Source organism: Papio anubis, chromosome 4, assembly GCF_008728515.1.
Source record: "Papio anubis isolate 15944 chromosome 4, Panubis1.0, whole genome shotgun sequence".
In the NCBI taxonomy this organism is placed as follows: Eukaryota; Metazoa; Chordata; class Mammalia; order Primates; family Cercopithecidae; genus Papio; species Papio anubis.
In genome coordinates, this window is record NC_044979.1 from 8,116,128 (window position 1) to 8,139,053 (window position 22,926).

The 22,926-nt window shown below is 60.1% G+C and overlaps 1 protein-coding gene across 1 annotated transcript in view; it reads right to left on the minus strand.

The window, feature by feature from the left end:
- The window catches only part of AGAP3 (ArfGAP with GTPase domain, ankyrin repeat and PH domain 3), a 56,799-nt gene that overhangs the window by 14,896 nt on the left and 18,977 nt on the right, over positions 1-22,926 (minus strand). Inside the window, 9 exon segments of the mRNA XM_031665020.1 lie at positions 1,483-1,587; positions 6,423-6,515; positions 10,149-10,307; positions 11,679-11,806; positions 11,965-12,099; positions 12,528-12,669; positions 12,849-12,934; positions 13,123-13,210; positions 13,446-13,504. Coding sequence (XP_031520880.1) covers positions 1,483-1,587; positions 6,423-6,515; positions 10,149-10,307; positions 11,679-11,806; positions 11,965-12,099; positions 12,528-12,669; positions 12,849-12,934; positions 13,123-13,210; positions 13,446-13,504 — 995 coding nt within the window.

Here is a 22,926-nt window from a genome sequence, read left to right on the forward strand (position 1 = left end):
ACACAGTAACAAAGCCTGGTGACCACAAGAGTGCCCTTTGGCCTCCTACGATACTTTCTGCCTCTGTCATCAGCGCTCTTCCCAGCAGGCCTGGCGGCCTCTCTCATCGCCTCGCAAGGACTCGCGAGCGGGACAAGGTCTGTGCCCGCGGTGGGGAGCGGGTGGCTCGAGCAGGAGCTCAGGAGCTGGCTGCACCGAATGCGGGTGCTCCCTCCTCCAGTCTCCCAGGTACCAGGCCCTGCCCTGTGGAGTAAGGCATGTTACGAAGGGTGAGGGGCTGACTGGTGGTGTCCCCTGAGCTGACGGGGAGGACCATTGCCTGAGGATGGTCAGATACCCGGAAGCCCGGGAGGGCTAGGCCTTCTCTGCGCGTCTTCTCCGCAGGACTGTCTGGGCGGTGCTCTCGGGCCTGGGTGATGGCCAGGACACAGGGACCCAGCACCTCTCGGGTCAGGCCTTCCTGACATCTTGGGCGGATTTAGAGGCAGGCCCAGGGCTTCTGGGGGGGGGGGGGGCACGCGCTGTGCTTGAGGGGCTTCACAGGAGAACTCATTAGCCCCACAGTGGGGTGGTGACAGAGATGGATTCCGGTGACAGCTGTGTGCTGGAGCCACGCAGTGAGGGGAGGGGAGGAAAGAAGGGTGGAGGGAGCTGCACAGGGGCCACTCCAGTCACCACAACACCCCCCAGCTGGGACACAGGCCACGCGGCCACCAGACCCTCCTAACCACAGACAAGGCTACCCTCACTCTCATCCCAGGAGAACTGTCTGAGGCTCCAGCCCATTCTCAACAGCCATGGTCCTCCACCATCCCAGGCCTAGGAGCTCACAGCTCCCCACTGGCACTGCCCAGCTTAACACAACTGCTGCGCAACATTGGCACCCCAACTAGAAATTCTGTGGAAGTGGCCGGGCGCGGTGGCTCAAGCCTGTAATCCCAGCACTTTGGGAGGCCGAGACGGGCGGATCACGAGGTCAGGAGATCGAGACCATCCTGGCTAACACGGTGAAACCCCGTCTCTACTAAAAAACACAAAAAAAATTAGCCGGGCATGGTGGCGGGCGCCTGTAGTCCCAACTACTCGGGAGGCTGAGGCAGGAGAATGGCGTGAACCCGGGAGGCGGAGCTTGCAGTGAGCTGAGATCCGGCCACTGCACTCCAGCCTGGGTGACAGAGCGAGACTCCGTCTCAAAAAAAAGAAAAAAAAAACGAAATTCTGTGGAAGTGGCTGAATCCCCCACCTTAGACAACTGGAAAGTCTGATATACAGCTTGACTGCCCAGAGGGCGAGGGAGGGGCCAGCTGGGTCTTGTGCATGTCCCAAGCTCCAGTGCGAGGTTCCTTCTCCAGGGATGATCCATTCGAAATCACTAAGGTCTGCTTCCCCCCAGTCCTGGAGCCTGCTCGCTGCGCACATTCTGTTATCCTCCCTTTACTCCCTCCCCATACTCCCCCAGGAGACTCCTCCTCCCAGACTCACATGCAGGCTGGGGTGATAGGTGAGCAGCCCATTGTCACAGAGTGTCACGTACTTCTTCTTCCACTCCTTGTTCAGGGACTTGCCGCTCCGCTTCAGCAGGATCCCCTGAGAACAGAGGTCTGATCAGAAACCAGGAGCCAGCCCCGGAGAAGCCAGCCTCATAGGGCATGGGAAGGTCACGATGTCGTTAGGCAATGCCCTCCTCCCTCCCTACTTCTCCTGGGCCACTTTGAGCAAAGCAGACTTTAAGGACCTATCACTGAACTTGGGAAGGCCCCTTAGACCAGTCCTTCCCCAGAACTCGGCTCTCCCCCATCATCCACCAGGAAGCAGCTGGACCACTGTTCTGGCAGGTGGGCATCTTCCCTCCCCAGTGTGTGGCGCCACCTCCACAGGAGAAGCCTGTCGGGGTGTAGACCGTTGGGTGTAGATGATCGGAGGTGTAGACAGTCAGGGGTATAGATGGTCAGGAGTAGACGCTCAGGGGTGTAGACAGTGGCCATCAGTGATGCTCCTCCCCAAGAGGCTCCAAGGGTCAAAACAGCAGAGATTTTGGTAAGGTCCCGGCCTTCCACCCCCTGTGGTAGCTCCATAATAGGGCAGAAAATCCCCTAATTGTCCCAAGCATCCCCCAGACCACCAAGCCAGGCAGCAGGGAGAGCCAGCCTTCCCTCTCAGCAACCACACTTCCTGTGTAAGCCAGTGAGACTCGCTGAACGCAGAGGCAGGATGGCTAGAAGGACGAGCGAAAGTGCCACAGCAAGGAGCCTGCCCTGGGGACAAGGCCTGGGCCACAGCTGACACCCAGTAAACATCTGTTGGAAGAACTGGGGAAAAGCCCCCTAAAACCCTGGCTGTCAGACGACTAATGCAGGAGACAGACCCCACTAGGAAGATGGCAGGAGACGACGCTCAACCACAGCTGTGGCCTCCTTCCCAGGAGAAACCTACTCCCTCTAGTGAGAACCCTATAAAGACGCCCTCACTGGCTCAGGCTCTCTCCCTCAAACAACACACAACAGCAACGGGACTAGCGTACTCTAAGGCTAAGGCCCTCAGGCTCTGGAGATGCCCTGGAGTCATCCTCAATTCCCCCCCCCACCTCCGTCCCCAGTCCCCAACACACAGATCAAAGACATAACCAAGTGTGAGGGATGGACCCAGCTCCCCACCCCTGTCCCGACTCCCCTCACCCCACTGGGTGTGCTTGCCTCTCCCAGGCAACAGCTGGGAATGGGAGGCAGGGGTCATTCAGGACTAGGGAGTGCCACAGTGGAGACCAGGGGCAGATCCAGGACCAACATCACCATCCACGGGCCCCCATCCTCCAAAACCCCCACCTCAAGAGGGCTGAGAAGAGGCAGTGCTCCCTGGAGACTTCAAGGCAAAAATCCCACAAGAGGAAGAGGGGCACAGGTAGATCCACAAACGGGGGGCTGAGTGTGGGGCTCACCCTTAGCTGGGAGAGCAGAAAGGGCAGTACCCCCAGCAGGGACCCTTGAAAAAGCAGACTCTTCCCATACTTAGAGAAGGGGGCACCCAGAGAGGGAAGAGGCCCCAGGATGGCATCTCCTTTAGGAACGGAGAGCCCCGCCGGCAGACAGCCAACAACACGGGGACTAAGAGATGTAGGCACAAGGAAATGGCAGTCCCTTGTCTGCAGCTCGTGGTCCTGACACCCAGTGGTAGGGGGTGAATATGGGATTCAACTGCACCTTCCTCCTCTAAGTTTTTCCTAATAGAAAGCTCAACCCTAGATGGAAGCAATTAGGGTAAAAGTGATTCCCGTGTCCTGGACCTCTCCCCTCCCCAACAGATGGGGGGTGGGTGGAGGCCAGAAAGGGCACCCACTTCCAGCGGCCCTAGCAGCTGTGACATCAGTTGCCGACTTTCCAGCACATTTCACATCCTTGCTGCTCCTCTTCCGGCCACACCAGGGCCAAATGCCATTGCGGGAGGTGCGAGCATGCGGGCTGGAAGCTGAAGTACATGGCCATGTGCAGACACATCCTGCTACCTGGCCCCCTTGGCCTGGGAGACCCTACCTTCAAAAGGGGCTTCTGAAGACAAGCGGCATTAAGGGGGCCTTCCACAAGGCAAGCAGGCCCTGCCTCGTGGTCTGTGAAGGAGTCTTCCAGGTCGGCTGGGCCTTGGTGACCTGCCTCTGGGTGTGTTATTCCTGTCACTGGCCAGGAACCAGGTGCACCGAGAGCTCAGAAGCAGTCAACTATTCCCCCTCCGCTGCGACCCTCGGGCTCTGGAGATGCCCTGGAGTCATCCTCAATCCCCTGCCCCCGACCCGCCCCCAACACACAGATCAAAGAAATTACCAAGTGTGAGGGAGGGACCCAGCTACCCGCCCCTGTCCCGACTTCCCTCACCCCACTGGGCGTGCTTCCCTCTCCCAGCCTTCAGCGGGAGACTCCATGGCGGGCCCCGGCCCCCGCCCAGCTCCGCTCCCAGCTCCAGCGGCCTGGAACGTGGAGCCGCTCAAGACCTGCGCTGCGCGCAGTTTCTCTTGACAGTCAGGGTGGGAACGGGTCTCCACACCTTTCCGACTTTCCGACCCAGAACGTGTGGCTCCTCCCTCCTGGCAGAGAATGTGATCGTGGCGGGGGTCCCTCCTCCACCCTGAACGCCCCGGTCCTCGGCAGCGCCCTCCCCGGGCGGAGGCGGGGGAGCCGCTGTAACGACGCTCCTTAGCCGGGGGCGCGGGCGGAACGACCCGGCTGCTCAGCCCCGCCCTGCTCACCCGCCTGCTCACGGAAGTGGACGGGAGGAAACCCGCCTAGCCCGCGCCTCTCCCTACTCCCTCTCCAAAGAAGCTACAGGGGTTCCCGCTCCCTCCCCGGCCGGCCGGCTGCGCACGGCGGAGCAGGAAGCAATCTGGGGCGGAATGGGAGCGGCGCGGAGGCGCGGAGGCGACAGCCCCCAGAGGACCCCTTCCCGCCGCCGCCTCCCTCCCAGCTCCGCCAGCCGACTTAATTGCGGAGTCCGGATTGATTGGGAATGCAAATGGCAACTGAAATGCAATCTCCACTCCCAGCAGGAGCTGCGGGGGAGGGGAAGGAACAGAACCGGGAGAACGGGACAGGAGGGCGGAGCAAGGAGGGGCTACCGATCTGGCGGGGCTGGACCGGTGGCAGCGGGGAGGTCCGAGCGGGGAAGCGCCAGAAATGGCCACCAAGCTGGAAGAAGAGAACGGATGCGCCCCGCCCCTAGCGAGTGATCGTTACGGAACGGGAAGGAGCGGGCACCCCTTATAGGGTGTCACTGCATCAGGCACAAGCCTCTAACACCTGCCCCCAGCAGGCGGCACCCCTCTGGGCTGTGCAGCTAGAGGGTCTTCCTACTGAGTGTCCCTGAGATTTAGGGGTGAAAACACCCGTGACCTACTGACTCTAAGACTGGACCCCAGGTTCAAGTTCACAGGGCTTCCTCCGCAACCCAACATCTCTCCTTCCTTCCCATGTGAGAGATTCAGGGAACAAATAAGTCAGCCCCTGATGACCACAACTCCCAGTGAGGAAAGGGAGCACGTACAACCCTAAGGAAAGTGGTCCCATTTTCGTAGTGAATTCGGTGAAGTGTGTCTACACACCCACTCACCGCCCACGCCCTCCCTTGCACTCCCCATCTCCAAGTAGGGAGCTGAGAAGCCTACGCCCAAAGCACAGGGCATCATCTAGCAGGGGCCCCCACAAAGGAGGTGCCCGGAGAGAGGGGATCAAATGAGCAACAGGTTTGTGCAGGGTCTGATTCTGCCCAAAGACACACACACACACACACACACACACACACACAGGCACTCCATGAACGAACAGTGAAGCCTCTGGCTGCTGTCACTGTGCTCTTGGCTTTTCAGGGGGCCTCCCAGTAGGCTGGCCCAACTGGAGTGGTCACTGTCAGACATAAATGCAATGAACATTTCAAGGAGGGGTGAGCGGAAACAATACAGATCACTGCATGGGACCCTGTGGGACCCTGCCCTCTGGGACACTACCCTGCTTGGGACTCTTCATTCTAAATGGACTTTCGCTGGGGGTCAGAAACCCCCAGCCTTAAAGAATGAATCCTGGTCACACTGGCCCCTCCTCACAAGCGGTCACACTGCCCATGAGTCCCAGCCCAGGAGAGCCACACCTGACCGCAGGCCTTGCCACACTGGGCTCAGGTGCTCTGGCCACATCAGCCTCCTCTGTGGTCAAAACCTGGCAGTACAGCTACCTATGTACGTGGCTTCTCCAGCCACCAGATCCCAAGTAATTCTGTGCCAACTGCCCCCATCCTTATGGGCACCCCAGCCCCTCAGGCTCTTCCCCACATGCCAAAGACACGCCTCCCCATTCTACTCCAGCAGCTCTGGCTCAACGCACCAGAGAGACGCCCTCTGTGGGGCAATACCGTGTCCAGTGCAGGAACCCAAGACCAGAGGTCTGGAAGAAGGCAGGCCCACTGCTCCCAGAACTGACTAGAAAGGAGGTGGGAGAGGTGAGGAGGTAGAGTCTCAACTTTTTTCTTTAAAGACAATCAGAGGCCCTTATTAACAAAACCATGGCAACAGACCTAGCGCTGGACTAGCCCTTAGTATCCCCTTCCACGCAGGCTCCTCGGGTTGCTCATTTTCCTTAGCCACTCAACCCTCTCCAGACCCAACTCCGGAACCAGCGGGACAGGCTGAGCGACTGGCTGAACACGGCAGGTAGCTCTCTGCTGCCCTCCTGTGGTGATCAGAAGGTTCAGGCAGATCTGGCGGCCAGAAGTTGGCGGCGCAGGGAAGGCGGCTTCTCACGGGAGGCCCTGTCCCTTGTTAAGGACTCCGCCTGGGAGGGTGGTGCTGGCCTCTGATGCCATCTCCCCCATGAGAAGAGGCTCTGGGAAGAGCCACATTCCTGGGCCTCATTCTGAGCCCTGGAGCACACGGGAAGAGAAGCGCTGACCTGCTTGATGGGGATGGCGCGGCCGCTCCCGATGCTGTCCACCTTGCACTCGGCGGCCTTCTTCTCCCGGTCCAGGTCAGCACCCTTCCGAGACTGGAAGAGAAAACAAAAGGCGTGTTAACGAGGCCCAGGGTCTGCCGAGAACTGCCCACCTGGACTTCCCGGCCTCCCTCCTGCCTCCCACCTCCTGGGCAGCCCTAGCAGTGGGTTGGGCCGGGGCGGCGGGACGGGAAGGAACTGAGACCACGAGTATTCCAACGGGTTTATTCTTACACACGGCACCATACAGAGCAGCACAGGTCACTGAGCCGGGCCCGCCCCTTACAAAAGAGCAAGGACAGAGAGGCCAAGGGCGCGAGGAGCACGCCCGGGGCGGGGGCGTAAGAGAAGCAGGGGCAAGGAGGTGGTCGGTGGGGCTGCTGGTCGGGAGCACAGGGCGCGACAACCGGGAGCGCAAAGTCCACAAGTGAGCGGGCAGATGGCCCATCTGCGGCACAGACACCACATGGCACGTGGCACCGAGCGCGTCGGCGTGGCCCAAGGGGCACAGTGGATGGACAGAGAGAGGAGAGAGGCCAGAAGAGGCCCTGCACCCTGTCAAGCTCCTGGGGCAGAGTCCACCCGAATGCGGATCCTAGGAAATAGGGGGAGGCCAAAAAGAGGGGGCAAGGCAAGCGCGGCGGCGGCGGCGGCTTCCGGAGCAGGAGCAGGAACGGCAGAGGTCCATGCAGGAAGGAGCAGAGGAGGGGAGGGGCAGGAAAGCGCCCCCCAGGAGCAGCCGGGCTGGGCGGGCTTGGACTCCCCCGCCCCTCTGGGCCTCGTCGCGCTGGCCAGCGCCGGGCGTGGGGCAGAGCTGCCTTCTTCTCCATGCAGCGAGCCTGCAGCGTCCGGCCGGGCCTGGTCCCCGGCAGCCCCCAGCGCGGGCTCCGGCGCTCCTAGCCTTCCCTGGGGGTGGGGTTAGTTACAAAGGTTCCCGTGGGTCTCTGGAGTGGGGAGCTCGGCGGCCGCTTCTCATCTGAGAGCAGTCCCAGGGCCCGGCCCGCCTCCGGCCCCGCACAGGGGGCATGTCCAGAGGTGCTGTGTGTCACCAACTGGTCTTCTAATTTGGAAGGAGTTGGAAAGGCCTTTTTGTTGATGAAAAGTTGGAAACAGTGGCACATATCTGCAAATATCGAAAGAATAAAGATTTTGGCAAGTTATACTCAAGCCCCGCACAAGTCGGTCAGCACCGGTGAGGGCAGAGACCCAGGCGCCTGGGGAGCGGCGGCAGCGGAATGAAGAGGAGGAGGAGGAGAAGGACAGGAGGAGGAGGAGGAGGAGGTGGACGAGGAGAAGGACCAGGAGGAGGAGGCGGCGGCGGCGGGCGGCAGCGGCACCTGCTGGCCAGACACAGGCCAAGCGTCCACCTCAGCAGGGGATGGTATGTTTGCCACAAGGCAGCCCAGGCCCCATCCCTCCTGTTCTCCCAGGCTGCCAGGAGCCAAGGGCAGAGCGAGGGGACACAGGGCCACAACTGCAGTGTGGGAGAAAGCAAGGCCAAAGGAAACAAGGAGAACCGGGCAAAAGAGCCACCAGAGAGCAAAATGCCACCCAGCAGCTCCACAGGTGGCACTGCCCCATCCCCTCCTAGGCTCCACGGCCTGAACCGCCACAGCCCTCTGCCCCTTCGGCCCAGGGAGAAGGAAGGTGGATGGGACTGCTGCCACCGGGTCCCCAGACAGAAGAGCCGGTTGGGGGGAGTGGGGTGAAGCCCACCCCAGCCAGATTGTGAGCCAAGAGGCCCCAACCACCAGAGGACCCCTGGGAGCCCAGAGGGGCACCTCCCCATGCGGACAGGAACTGGGGCAAGAGCAGCAACGAAATGAGCACATGAAGTCACAGGAGGGACTGCAGACAGCACAACCATGTCCAGTGGGGGTCACTAGCCACAGAGCAAGCAGGACATAAGGGGCTCGCCCTCAAGCAAGCACGTCGCTGCTGGGGAGGACGATGAGGGAGAAGAGGGGAGGCCCCAACAGCAATGATGAGAGGGGAGGTCCCAAGATACACCCACAGAGACGGACGCGTCTTGAGGCTGCCTCAGGGATAATGGTGCAAGTGAGGTCACCACGGAAACAATGGAAAGAAAATATAAGGTCGCCGCTGTGAGGATGGAGAGAATGGAAGGGCCAGAGGGAAGGCCGTGCCGTGAGCAGCCAGGATGGAGGGCAGCACAGTCGAGGCAGGCAGCAGAGAGCACAGAATGGCAGGAAGCACGGGGCGCAAGGGAGGAGGCCGGGGGCTGGGCAAGGGTGGAGGAGAGGTAGCAGGGCAGGGGAAGGCAGGGGGTGCCCTGGGGTTGCTACAGAGCTCACCAGCAAGGGAAAGGGGAGATTAAGAATGGAACTGAGACAGAGGATGACTGAGGCATGATGCCAGGGAGCAGGGTGCCCAGGCCCTGGCGGCAGTCACTGTGGACAGAGGCACCCAAGGGCCCCGCAGCAGCAGCAGCAGCAGGTGTGGGCTCGAGCAGCCCCCCCTCCCCGCTCTAATGTCTCAATGGCCATGGACAGAAAGGAGAAGCTGCGCATCTAGGCAGGGTCAGGGCCGGGCAGCTGCAATGTGTGGCAGAGCCGTCAGCACAGAGGCTCTGTTAGCATGGATGGCCGCGAGGGCAGGTGGCGGGCTCAGGACGGAGGCAGGCAGCAGGGAGGGAGAAGTGAGCTGGGCAGGCAGAGGCGAGGATGAGTGAGCAGGGCTTGGAAGCGCCAGCTCTGTCCGGGCAGGGTCCGGAGATCTGGCCTGGCCAGCCGCACTCAGGCCCAGGCTGAGAGCCAAGCCAAGCCCTGCTCTTGGAAAGAGGCGCATGGAGTGACGCGGAGGGGCGGGCACTCTCGTGACAACCCACACGGGGGTTCACCCACCTTTGTCTGGCCCAAGACTCCTGGAACATCCAGCCAAGCCCGGCTGGAGGGTTAGGGTTTGGATGGGCTCTGTGTGTCGCACATTGGGAGTGGAGAAACAGCAGGCCCTGGGGCCTGAGAGCCAGGGGCCACCCTCAGCCGGGCCAGCACGACAGCCCCCGGGTGTGGGGTGTGAGGTTTGTGAGGGGTGAGTGAGGAGCTCACAAGGAGACAGGACAAACCTGAGAGGGAGGAACGAGGCAGCGTGGTGAAGCCCAGGAAAAGATGGCTAAGCCTTTGTTAAACCAATCACAGCGGTGGGTGGAAAGCATGAATTTTCCCCTCGGCAGTGGGGTAACGGAAAAAGAGCCGGAAGGCGGACGGGGAGGCCTGGGCTCTGACTCTAGCTGGGCCAGCTAACCCTCTGTGTCGCCTTGGGCAAACAGCCTTCCGGCCGCCGGTTCATTAGCTGTTGAATCAAAGGGGGTCAGGGGAGTTAGGCCAAGTGAGTCCAAGGATACCTTCAAGCTGACAGACACCCTAAAGGGGCCTAGGAGAGAGGAAGGCGGCGGGGAGGGTGAGTGTGTGCGGCAGAGGGCAGGGAGGACTGCAGGGACAGGGTGAGGGCCACTACTGGAAGCCCCTTGTGGGCGCAGAGGAACAGTATGGAAGACTCTGAGGGCACCGGCAAGGACCCTCAGGAGCCGTGTGTATCTGAGGGAGAGACTGCAGGTGCCGTCTTCCTGACTTGGGGCTGCCCACGCCCCTCCTGGCTGGGAGCTCGGCGCTCAGCCCTGCCTGTGCAGCAAAGGCGGCTGGGCGGGGGAGGAGGGCGGTCACGTACCGTGAAGATGTTGGAGCGCCGCTTGGACTGCTTGCGGATGGGTGTGGGGGTGGAGGAGGCAGCGATGGTCTCGATGCGCAGCTCCCGCTGGCTGATGCTGGGGGTGGAGGGGACTGAGGACGAGTAGTCGCTGAAGGCGCTGCCGCCGCCATTCGTGGCCTAAGGACAGAGAGGGCTGCTGAGGGCAGCTCTGGGTCAGGGAGTGGGACGGGCACCAGGCGGGTGCCAGGAATCCCTGTGCTCATGGGGGCCTGGCCAGGGCTCATGGGCAGCAGAGGGGCCACTAGCCCCTACAGGCGGTATGGGAGAAACATTCACCTGGCCTAGAGGCCAGCAGGATCTACTGTCACCTTGCCAGGGCTGCCCCACTAGGGCAGCAAACCCTCGTCCTGGGACCCCGGCAAGAGTGCTTCTGGCCAACCAGGGAGCTAAGTCAGAGGCACAGGCTGGCAGGCGAGAATCAGCTGCAGAGCCTGGCAGTGAACAGACTGGAGTCCTAACCTGCAGGTGGTCTGGAAGGAGGTAGAGGGTCACCCCGGACAAACTCTCACATTCAGGGATGTATGTTTAGAGTGCAGGAGGCCAGGAGGCGGGAGCCGGGAGCCAGGGGTGGCCCAGGGCACTGCGGGAGGCTGAGGGTGGTTCCTAGCATGCCCGTGGCAGGGAAAAGGGATTCCAGGACAGCTGGGGCAGAGAGAACAGAGCTACGACTCCCAGTCAGAGTAAGGTGTAGATGTAGAACAGAGAAGGGAAAGAAAGAGAAAAAGACAGAGGTCACAGAACGGAGAAGAAACGGTATGGCAGCTCCTCCAGGACTCAGGAAACACGCACGGCACAACCAGGTGGCCCGCACCGCAACTGCCCTCACTAGAGCGTGTGGCCTGCCCGGCTGCCTCCCTTGAATCCTAACCTGTACAAGAGGTGCTTGGACCACTGCCCCTCCACAACCTGCCCCTTGGGACGGGGACCACGGCAGAAGTGAGCTGCACAAGTCCCACTCTGTCGGTGTCAGGCGGGGCTGCTCAGAGACAGTGAGAAGGACACAGCCCTCCTCCTCCTTTTTCCCACGTGGGAATGCTGCCGCCTTCTCACAGCCCTAAAGGGGGGGTCCCTGAAATGCAACCAGGCTGTCCTGGAACGCCAGCTGCAGCCAGGGCAGGCCTTGGAAAGATGATGGCCATTCGCAGAGATAAAGTGCAGTGGCTGCTGCGTTGACCACACCATCTGTGGGTGGCCCAGGACTTTCAGCAGAGGGCATCGGGGTAGGGAATGCAGGCCGTGGAATGGTGGAGAGCAGACAGAAGTGGGGATTGCAGCGGGAAGGGTCAGGCACCATGGGGCAGGGATGAGGCCAAGGCTATGGTGCAGGCTAAATGGAATTCCAACCAATGTTTCTAAGCCACATGCAAGGCTGGGAGGCCAGAGGAAGGTGGACAGGTGTGAGCAGGAGGCCAGCACAAGTGGCAGGACGCACAGAGGCAAGACAGACATGGCGGACACAGGCAGGGCGGGACAGGATGCAGGCCGAACCTGGTTGATATGCACGGCCGGGATGGAGGCGGCGGACACTGCCGAGTGGCTGGGCGAGTTGGGCAGTGACTTGCAGGGCCCGATGGCCAGTTGCTGCTTCTTCCGCAAGGCCACTACCTTCTGGGCCACTGCAGGGGACAGCAGAGTCAATTATACCCACTGGAGAGAAGGGAAAACCCTGGCTTAGCACCTCCCCCCAGACACACAGCCTTGCTCACTGGGAGCCTTCCAATCACCAGCACTGGGGCCTCGGCTGCCAGTGACTCCCGCCCGGCACCCGAGTTACCGTCCTGGAAGACACGCTCCACATTGAGCCCGTAGGTCGCGCATGTCTCGTAGTAGGTGCACCGCTTCAGATCTGTGGAGAGCTTGCGGGCTCTGCTGTCGTCGATGACCCGGGGGTTCGCAGCGCTGATGGCGTCTGTTGGAGGTGGGAGGGCGGGAGTCACTCAGCTTTCGGAGAAGCTGGAGTAGTGTGGTGGGGGGCATTTGGCCTAAGGGCTGGTGGGCAAAGGGCCTGGTGAGTGGAACACACAGAGCACCAAGAATGCAGGCGCCTGGATCTCATTTCAATCCTGCCATGGCCTCACTGAGTGCAAACCAGCAAGCACTTCAGCTCTGAGCATGTTTATTCATCTAAAAAAATACGGACCTGCTAGTCACTGGGACGGCAGGTTTCAGTGGGCACAAAAGCCCTCAGACACGAGCAGATGGAGAGTGCTGACAGTCCCGGTCAGCACTGGGAAAACAGTGGGGGCTTGGGGGCTTTCTCACACCTGCCCATCCCCCCCATGCATCCTTGCCCAGGGCCTCCTACTCTCTGCCAGCTCCTGCAGGGCCCCGCCTCACCCTGCGTGCCCACAAGCACCATGGGCACCTCGCTGGCGTTGCGGAAGCTGCAGAGACGCAGGAAGTAGTTGTACACCGTCTGGAAACTGATTTCATCCTCCAGGCTGAACACAAACACCACTGCATCCACCCAGGCAGCAAACTAGGGGAAACCAAGTAAAATTAGCGCCCGCAACTAGACCTGGCAAACTCCCACGCAGGGCAGGTGGACCCAAGTGGACCCTTCTCCCTGGACACACCACCTCTCCCAGTCCCAACCAGCAAGCTCAAGAAAGGGTTCCGGGCACAGGGGTGGGCCCTAACCCTGGGCAGGAGCATCACCTGGAGCTCAGGGGGACCTCCTTCATCTCGGATCAGCAGCAGGTAACTCTGGCCATCCACCACAATCTCCTTCTTAAACCGCCCCCCTAGGACAGAGCGCACAGTCAGGTCCAAAGTGTGGAGAAAGAGCCCAGGGGCCAAGAAGAAATCTACAGCTTTCCATGGAGGAGGTAAGAGGACTGGAAGGGGGCTGGAGACCCCCAACTCAGACCCTGTGGGCGGGAGGGGGAGGAGTGGCCGGCCTCAGGGCCCAGGCTGGGCCCGTGACGCTCACCTTCAGGGGACTCCTCCTGGACATAGGTCCCCGTCAGATAGCGGTGCACCAGGGCTGACTTCCCGCTAGACAGGTTCCCCACTATGCCCTGCGGGAGAGGAAGGGGTAAGTGGGTCAGAGGGCACGAGGGAGAAGACCCAGCAGGAAAAGCAAAGAAGCGGCAGGAGGGAGAAAGGCCAGGGCTGAAGGGGAGGAGAGAGGGCAGAGAGGGCCAAGCTGAGCAGAGAAGGGGACAGAAGCTGGAGAAGCAAGGCCCAGGCCCGTGGCACCCAGCCTCGCCCCCCAGCTCCAGGCCACCTGCGCTGCCCATGGGCCGCACTCACCACTTTAAGCTCCGGTACGGAGCGGCTCAGCGTCCACTCCTGGCTGTTCACAAACGAGTCTGCGGAAGACAGAGCCGCCCCGTCAGGGCCAGGGTGGCACACACACCTGTCCCAACCACTGCTGCCTGTGTCGCCTATGATGCCCTCCCCAGGCCCAGGCCAGAGGACAGCAGCTTCCTCCACGGGACCCCCAACCCTCACCGCTAGTTCCCCTAGGAGGCAGTGGGAAGGTTCTTTTTGAGTGGAGCAGAGTGAGGACGGTCTTCAGACCTGCGTCCTTCCTCTCTTCCTGCTCCAGCAGGTTTATTGTCCCCCCACCCAGCCACACCTGACCTAGTGCCCCTGTGGCCCAAATACTAGGCTCAAACTAGAGGCCAATCCAGCAGGTCTCAGAACAGACCCAAGGGCTGGGCACCTGGTTGGGGGGCAGACTCCTGCAAGTAAGAACAGCACAACCTGGCAGGGTAGGGCCACCCACCACATTCCTGAGCCGGGTGAAAAGGGAGGAGCCTGGTCTGGCCTGGCTCTATTCTGCCAGGGGCAGGTGGATAGGGAGGCATCTACCCCACCTGCCTCCTCCCTAAACTCCTCCTTAGCAGGGAGGCCGCCTCCTGGGCTCACTTCCCTTCAGTCCATTCTCAGAACCTGACTGGCAGGTCCCTTTACCCAGAGCCGTCTAACAGCCAGGCCCCCATCCCCGTCACCTCCAGGTTCCACATGCGTGCTCGGGCCAGCTCTGGGAACCCCTCTCTGGCTGGGCAGCACTGCTCTGGCTTCCAGAGGCACTGTCCCAAGTTTGTGTCAAAGAGTAGTTATGACGACCAGGTCCACAGCAGTCCCTAACCTCAAGCGCGGGGCAGCCGGAGGCGAGCACGCTGCCCCGACAGGGAACTAGGAAAGGTGTCTGGCCTAGCCCAGAGCCCTCTGACTCTGGTGAGTCTCCTTCCTTTCCTGGACCGCATCCGAGAGCGAACCCTCCGGGCGGTCCTCCTGGGTCACTGTCGAAGACCCCAGACGCCAGGCGCGGACGGCACTCGGGCCAGAACACAGACCCGGCTAGCCCCGGACGCGCGCCGCAGCCTGCCTCACCTGGGCGCGCCCGGCCTTTCTCCCGCGAGCTGTTTTCTGCCAGACGCCCCCCAGACCCCCGGGCCAGCCCCCTTACCGCTGGGCGCGCGCAGGAGCTCCGGGGCCGCAGCCGCCCGACGGCTCCACAGCGGCGCGGCGGGCGCGGGCTCCCTCCGGCGGAAGCGGCTGGTGAGCAGCCTCCAGAGGCCGGCGGCGGTGCGGGGGCGGCCGGACTCCGGCGCGACACGCGGGGCGTCGGCGCCCAGCAGGTCGCGGCGGCTGGGGAAGGTGCTCAGGGAGCCGGCGTCGCCGTCGCTACGGGTCCGCGCGCGGGGCGGCCGGGCCAGCAGCCCCGACTCGGAGCGCCGCACCTCCTGGCCGCGGCGCAGGCGGAAGCTGAAGCTCTTCCTGAGTGCCGCCAGGCCGCGCCGAGGCCCCTCGGCCCGCGCCCGCCGCGCAGCACCGGCCAACGCTGGCTGCTCCACAGCGCCGTGCCGCGCAGGAAGCCCGCGCTGCTCGCGCGCCCCAGACCCGCGCCGGGCGCCTCGGCCGCCACGCCAGCTCCAAGCGGTTCACTTCGGGAAGAGTCATGCTGGCCGGCCCGGGGCGGGCTCGGCTCGGGTCGCGGCTGCGCGGGTGTTGTGAGGGCAAACCTTGAGGGCTGGGCGCCGGGCTGAAGCGCCGAAGCGAGGCGAGGCGGTCGAGGCGCCCGGGCCCCGGCGAGCCGAGGCGCAGGCAGGAGGCCGAACAGCAGGCCGCAGGCGCCGGTGGGCGGGCGGCTGCCGAGGGCCGCCGAGCAGCTCAGCGACGCGCGGCTGCTCACAGAAGCTGACACCTGAGGCTGACCTGGGAGGGGCCGACATGTGACAGGCGCCGTCTGGAATCCAGCAGTGGGAAGCGCTGGTGGCTGTGGCCCGGCAGTGAGCTGCTCCTAGGACAACTGTCCCCTGCTGACCAGCCAGCTCCATGCTCAGGGCCGGCGGGCGCTGGCCAGGCCCATGGCGAGGGGCACAGGGCTGGGCCCGGGCCGGGGCCGCGGCCGGGGCGCACGGACCTCCGGCCTCTGGGCACCTGGTGTGGGCCGAGTTGAGTCCCTCAACTCCTCCACCTCGCGGCCGGCAAGCCCAGACCTGGAGAGGCCGGGAGCCAGCCCAGCCCGGAGAGAGAGGCGGCAAGTCTGGCCTGGAACACCCGGGAACGGCGGGTCGGCGCGGCGCGGCGCGGGGGAGCCGGCCTGCTGGGGCAGCCCCCGGGAGCCCTCGGAAAACAGGAAATTCCAGCCCAGGGCTCCTCCTAGGATCAAGCAGGTAGGTGAGGTGCTGTCATTACGAGCAGGCCAACTAAATAACAGTCCTCAGTCCACCACACACTGGGCCCCATTTTGGAGAAAAGTGGGCCATTTCTTATTCTTCAAAAGAAGAGCCAGAAAAGCGAACAACATGAGGCGCCGAAGTATGACAGGCCTGAGTGAGAAGTCAGAGGCAGCCATGCCGGCTCTGCGGGAGAGTCCTCATCTGCAGCACGCGAGCTTCAACGCAGTGGTCTTGTCTTAGCTTTTGGCTCTGACATTCTGAGGTCGAGAGCTGCTGGCTGCTACAGTTGGCTTCTGTTGATGACTGAGGCTGTCTTCTTTGGAGATTATAAAATCCGGAAGATACTCATCTGTCTGGACTGAGTTAAGCGTCCTGCCTAAGGGCAGCAGAGAAATCAAAGATAACCTCGGCCGCAGTTCTGGGTGAGTGACTCACTTCTGAGGCCTGGACCTCTCCAGGCCCCTGCTGCTCACTGGGTCTCACCTCCTGTCGGGATGATGGGCCGAGATCAAGTGGTAGCCTGCGGTACTGGCTGGAGCCTGACGTTCTGTAAATGAAAACACTCCTCCAAGCTCCGAAGCCCTTCCAATTCATGACTGTGGGCTGCCTGGACACCCAATAAACCCAGGGCTCACCCAGAATGGGGGCAAGAGCTCCCCGGCTGTGATTGACACTGCATTGTAAACATCAGTCCTCTCCCAGGCTCTGAAGACCAGCCAGTTTCCTGTCATCCACAAAGTCAGAAACCACTGGCTGCCTCAATACCACCGGCAGATCAGGAGAAACCAGTTTAAGTAGTGGCAAGGGACGAGGGGCTTGCATTTCCTTTAAAGAGATAATACTGCCCACTTTTCTCCACCCCCAGGACAGCCCAACTCCCAGTGTCCTTTTCAGTTTTAGAATTCCATGGACCTGGTCAGAGCCAAGTAGGAGATAAAAGTGGCACATTCCTGAGGGGCTGGGTGGGAATGCCTAAGGAAGGCAGGGCCTCTCCATCCTAGGTGCTCGCTGCAGAAAGAGCACTGGAAATTCCCAAGTCCTGGGCTGGATCTCCCAGGCCTGGAGAGGCCCTGGTGGTGAGTTTGTATTTCCATAGGACTAGTTATTAGCGTTGGTGAAGACAGCTTCTTCCCGTACGGGATGCATGTTCCCCCCCACAATAGAAGCACCTGCAGAAGCACCCTTCGCGGGTCCTCAGGCAGGCAGAGAGACAAGAACACAACTCAGTGAAGCCGGCCAACGTCACCAAGCTGTAGATCAAAAGGAAACGCATTCTGCCTTGACCTCCCTATCTGCGTGTATCTGTCCTCTCTCTCACACACAACAGGGAATGGCTGTTCCGCCAAAGAATAAGGCTGCCCACTCACAAGCCCATTCTGCAAGCCAATGAAAATGCAAGCAAAGGGCCGGGCACGGTGGCTCATGCATGTAATTCCAATGCTTTGGGAGGCCGAGGCGGGTGGATCACCTGAGGTCAGGGGTCTAAGACCAGCCTTGCCAACATAGTAAAACCCCATCTCTACTAAAAATACAAAAATCAGGCACCATGTCTCGTGCCTGTAATCCCAGTGCTTTTGGAGGCCGAGGCAGGCAGATCACTTGAGTCCAGGAGTTGGAGACCAGCCCGGGCAACATGGTGAAACCCCGTCTCTACTACAACACCAACAACAAAATGAAAGATTAGCCAGGCATGGTGGCATGAGCCTGTGGTCCCAACTACTTGAGAGGCTGAGGTGGGGATCGCTTGAACCCAGAGGGTCCAGGTTTCTGTGAGCCAAGATGAAGCCACTGCATTCCAGCCTGGGCCACAGAGCAAGACCCTGTTTCAAGAAATAAATAAGAAGCAAGCACAGGACAGCAGCTATGGGAGCCGACCTCTGGGGACGGAGAGGGGATGGGGACAAGGTACCCGACAGGGGATAGGTCACTTTAGAACCTAGCTGGCTCTTTCAGTGGGAGAACAGAAGGGGGTTAAGGCCCCAGCTGCATACATGCCAGACACAGATAGACACACACACACGTGGGCGCGTGTGTAGTTCTCAGGGAAGGCAGGCAGCAATCGCAGTCCCCAGAAGAACATCTTACAGTCTCAGAAGACACGTAAGTCCCACTGCACCTGCAGAATCAGTCCAAGGAGAAAGTGCCAGCTGGGTCAACTACCAAACCCGGAACAGCTTCCTCTTCCTCACCTGGCTGCCTCCTCCTTCCTAGTCCTTTTCCCCAGAAAGCTTTCCTGACCCGGAGAAACTAGACAGGGAAGGGCACCTGCTCCCACATAAATGTCTCAGGACATCAAGCCAGTCAAAGACCCTGAAAAGGAGAACAGCTTCTGGCACACACCTTTTCCTCATTGGTTCAGCCCAGGGTCAGAGATAAGGTCTCTATTCTGCCCGATAAGATTCTGCTCCAAAGACACACAGCAAACAACAAACAGCTGTGCTCACACAGAGCCACTACCTACTGGGTCCAAAGGAAATTAGGACAGCCCTAAAAAGCTCCAGGCTGGGATTACACGAACAGGACTGAAATCCCACAACACAAGCCCTCATGTCAGTTCTCTGTTTATTAAGGCCACCGGAAGCACCGGACTGAATTTGCCTCTTAGGGGCTGAGAGGCTCTGTGGAAGTTTCTGGGGGACTAAGAGGAAATCTCTCACAAATGCCCGCAGTGTGCATCCTGGGGCAGGACAAACACAGCCTTCCCTGGAGCCGGAGAGCGCAGAAGCCGGGCTCGAGACCCCCTTTTGTGGAATACTTGGACGTCAGGAGGAAAAGCTGACTCTGGTTATGCCCAGTGCCTGTGCTAGCTTGGGCCTCAGCTGCCCTGCTTGCATGTGCACAGGGGGCTGAGGGGCCAGGGGGGTCGTGACAGGGAGAGGGAACACCCCTGGGCAGGTGTGAGGTGTAAGACCCTGCCAGAAAGAGAAAGCTGGTCCTGAGGATGTGGGACCTGGTCGCCTCCAGGTGTGTGTTGCTTGATCCACTGGTGAACTTTGGCTGTGCCCACTGCGGCCCATGTGGCCCACAGGGAGCTGGCAGATTTCTTTCGAGGAGATGAGGGAGGGTGGATAAGCCTTCTCTTGAAAGCCGGAGCTTGTGGCGGGCTGTGTAGGGGAAGACTCTGGCTTCCTCCAGCAGTCGGGTGCGGTCCCAGAACCACCCTGGCCCTCCCAAACAGGCCCTCCTTGCCCACAAGGTGGCAGTAAAACATCTTCCTGCAGCTGGGCCTTAGGCTGCGGCGGGGAAGGCTGGCGGATGTGAGGGCTAGCCACACCCCCGCCACTGAGCCCGGGAGACAGTGGGGGCCACACCAAGCCCCCTTCGCCACTCAGGACTGGCTGGTGTCCAGCAGGCTCTCCAAGTCGGAGCTTAGGGAATCAGAGGAGAAGACGGGGAGGCAGGGGGAGAGCACTCAGGACGCCTCCCCAGCGAGGCCACAGTCCTCCCTAAGTGTCCCAGCAGCTGTCCCGAGACAACTTGAGTTGCTGCAGCAGCAGCCATGGACCTAAATTCCACCCCCAACAGCTCCATTAAAGCATCCCCCATCTTCAATGGCAACACATGAGCTCTGGAGCTGCACAAGCCAAAAACCTGCTAGTATCACCCTCCATTTCCTTCCTTGCCACTCCCCCAGCCCAATCCGTGTCAGTCCTGGTGGCGCTGCCTCCTAAATGTGGCCCAAATCCATCACCAGCTCCTTTCTCCAACTCAAAGGCAAGCCACCATCCTCCTGGGCCTAAGCATCACAGCAGCTTCCTATGGGTCTCCCATCTCCAGCCTCCGTCACCACCAATGCCAGCTGATTTCCTTTACAGCCAGGGTGGACCTCTTCAAACCATAACCTGGTCACCTCTCAGCAAAGCCCTGCAATGGCTCTCCAGCTGGTGGAGAATGGCACCCAAACCCCTTATTCTCTTCCAACGTCCCGTGTGCTCCTGACTACCCGCTTGCTCTCACCTGACCCCCTCCCCAGGACCCACCTCCATCCCCATCCATCGTTAATGCCTCCCGAGCCTCTGCCCTGCTTGTCCCTGAGGTCATTTGGACCGTGGCTGAAGCATCCCTTCCTTGGGAGGCTGAGCATCTCAGTGACCATACTCAACATCATCTAACACTTGCCACTGTCAGCAAGTGCCCCCACAACAGAACCTTGCCAGGTACATGAAGATGGCCAAGATTCCCTGAGTGAATGAGTGAAGGTCTTTGCTGAGCATGCACTGTGCTTCTGGGGCTTTTGGCCTCTTTGTGGGGAGGAAGGCCTAAGAGAGATGGGCCCTGGCTGGGCCAGTCTTTTGAGAGAAGTCATAGGCAAAATAATCTGTGCAGGCCCCAAGTTGAAAGGCACAGCGCACCCTGGAGTTGAGAAAGCTGGATTCAAGTTCAGCCTCTGGCCCCTATTAGTGGGTGATCAGCCACGGTCTCCTTAATCTCAGGTCTGTCTGTAAATCAGGGATCACCCAGCTTCCAGCTAAAGGTGCTGTGCAGGCCAGCACTGTGAGCATGGAGGGCCACATGGTACCTGGCATGCAGTGGGTGAGCAACAGAAGGAGCTGTTCCTATTGGGCGAGGGAGAGCCAGAGTGGACGCTGGGATTACTGAAACCAGCTCTCTTCATGTCGGAAATCCAGGCAGATGTGATCAGCCCATGAAACCTTAGCAGCTCCCCCTCAGCTTGGCTTTGATTCCTGGGCTGGTCCCTCCACCTCCCCTCCAAGAGACCTCAGAGATAGGGAGGACCTTGGAGAGTCCTCAGTCCTAACCCCCAGGACCTCAGAATGTGACCTTATTTGGAAATAGGGTTGTTGCAGATGTAATTCAGATGAGGTCATACTGGAGTAGGGTGGGCCCTGAATCCAGTATGACTCGTGTCCTTTTAAAAGGGGGGAATTTGGGCACATCGACAGACACAAAGGGAAGTCAATGTGAAGAGATGCAGGGAGAAGACGGCCATCAATAAGCCACGGAGAGAGGTGTGGGGCGGATCTCTCCCTAGTGCCTTCAGAGGGGGCGTGGCCTTTCCCACACCTTTATCTCAGACATCTGGCCTCCACAACTGTGGCACAGTGAACTTTTCGGTTTTTGAGACAGGGTCTCCTTCTGTTACCCAGGCAATCACAGCTCACTGCAGCCTCGACTTCCTAGGCTCAAGCAATCCTCCTGTCTCGGCCTCCCAAGTAGCTGGGACTTTAGGCATGCAACACCATGTCCAGCTATTTTTTCTACTTTCTTTTTTTTAAAAAAACAGAGGTGGGGGTCTCACTATGCTGCCCACACTGGCCTAGAACTCCTGGGCTCAAGCAATCATCTGGCCTTGACCTTCCAAAGTGCTGGGATTACAGGCGTGAGCCATTGCAGCCAGCTAGGAACAGACTTAGGTCGTTTCAAACCATCCTGTTTACAATGGTTTATTACCACAGCCCTAGGAGGCTGTGGGCTCTCCAGAAAAGCTAGTGCATGCCGGGAAGAACACACAGGTGTTTTCTGAGCAGGTCCGGGTCCCCTTAATCCCCGCCATGGGTTCCAGGTTCAGAACTCGTGTTCTGGTTCATCCTCTCCTTTTAGAGATGAGGGCAGTGACACCTAGAGAGGGGAAGTAACGTGCCTGCAGTTACACAGCCCAGCAGTGACAGAGTCTGGGCAGGGCCCAGGACTCCAGAATCCCAGGCTGGAGCTTGGGCCCTCTAAGTCATCATTTCACATTATTTTTTTGAGGGCTTACTAAGTGCATTCAGGGCAAGCAGACTGAAGTCTCTGCCCCATCCTGCCTCAAGGTGACGGCTGGCAGTCTGGACTGGCATAGGACCCAGCCTACATCCCTGGGACCCTCTGAGGGCTGCTCAGAGGCCCAGGGATTCTGCCCCATCTCCAGAGGTCAGGGTGTTGGTCTGAGAGCTCCCCAGTGACTTTGCTCCTCTCCTCCCCAGGGAAAAGCTGAGGGAGAGAAGGCGGCAGAGGGGCTGGTGGCAGAGAGAGCCACAGGACTGAGGGCAATGCATGGCGCAGGGAAACAGATTACCCCAGGATGGGGGTGGGAGTGGCTGTCATTCCAGCTGAAAATGGCCTTTCGATACCAGGCTGGTGACATAGCGGTATTGTAGTACTATAGATGGTACTTGAGAGTAGTTTGTTTACCTGTCTATCCACGAGCTCTGTGCTGGGCGCAATGGTGGACAGGACGAAGGCTCTCCCCTGGAAGACTTGGTCCCTCAGCATCTCCCCCATCTGGCCTCCTGGCTTTGTCCCATCTGGCCATGTTCTAAGACCCTGGGAGTGCCCCTGACGCCACTCTAGCTCTGACCAGCAACAGCAGCTGTGGGCTTGGCTCTGCTTTCTAGCAGCTCCTCCCTGGAGAGGAACGCAACCAGCATGTGCCGCACCCCCGGTGTGGGCTGGTGCCATGCCAGGGGCTCCTGCGCCTCGCGGCATCTCCAGCCCTCCCATGGCCTGAAGGGTGGGGGCAGGAGGTGAGCCACCACCACAGGGTGGGACGGAGAGGGCTCCGGCCTCAGAATGTGAAGCATCGTACGGCCCTATGCTGTGTTGCACCTTTTCCTCACAACTTTGACCCATCGCCTACACTTTCAACATTGAAACATGTTGTTCTCTTTTTACAACTGAGCAGGCAGCCCAGCTGAAGTCCCATGAGCTAGAGTTCTGCCTCTTCCAGCCCAGTGAGTCTCTAAAATACATTCCAAGTATGAGATTAATTCCCTGTCAGCAGCACCAGCACTTCCACTTGTCTTTATATTTTTTACAAAAGGCCTCCCAAAGTACTGGGATTAGAGGCATGAGCCATGGTGCCCGGCCACAAAAGCAAAAAAAAAAATTTTTTTTTTTTGAGCCGGAGTCTCGCTCTTGTCACCCAGGCTGGAGTGCAATGGCACGATCTCAGCTCACTATAACCTCCGCCTCCCGGGTTCAAGTGATTCTCCCGCCTCAGCCTCCTGAGTAGCTGGGATTACAGGTGCCTGCCACCACACCCAGCTAAATTTTGTATCTTTAGGAGAGATGGGGTTTCACCATATTGGCCAGGGTGGTCTGGAGCTCCTGACCTCAGGTGATCTACTTCCCTTGGCCCTCCAAAGTGCTGGGATTATAGG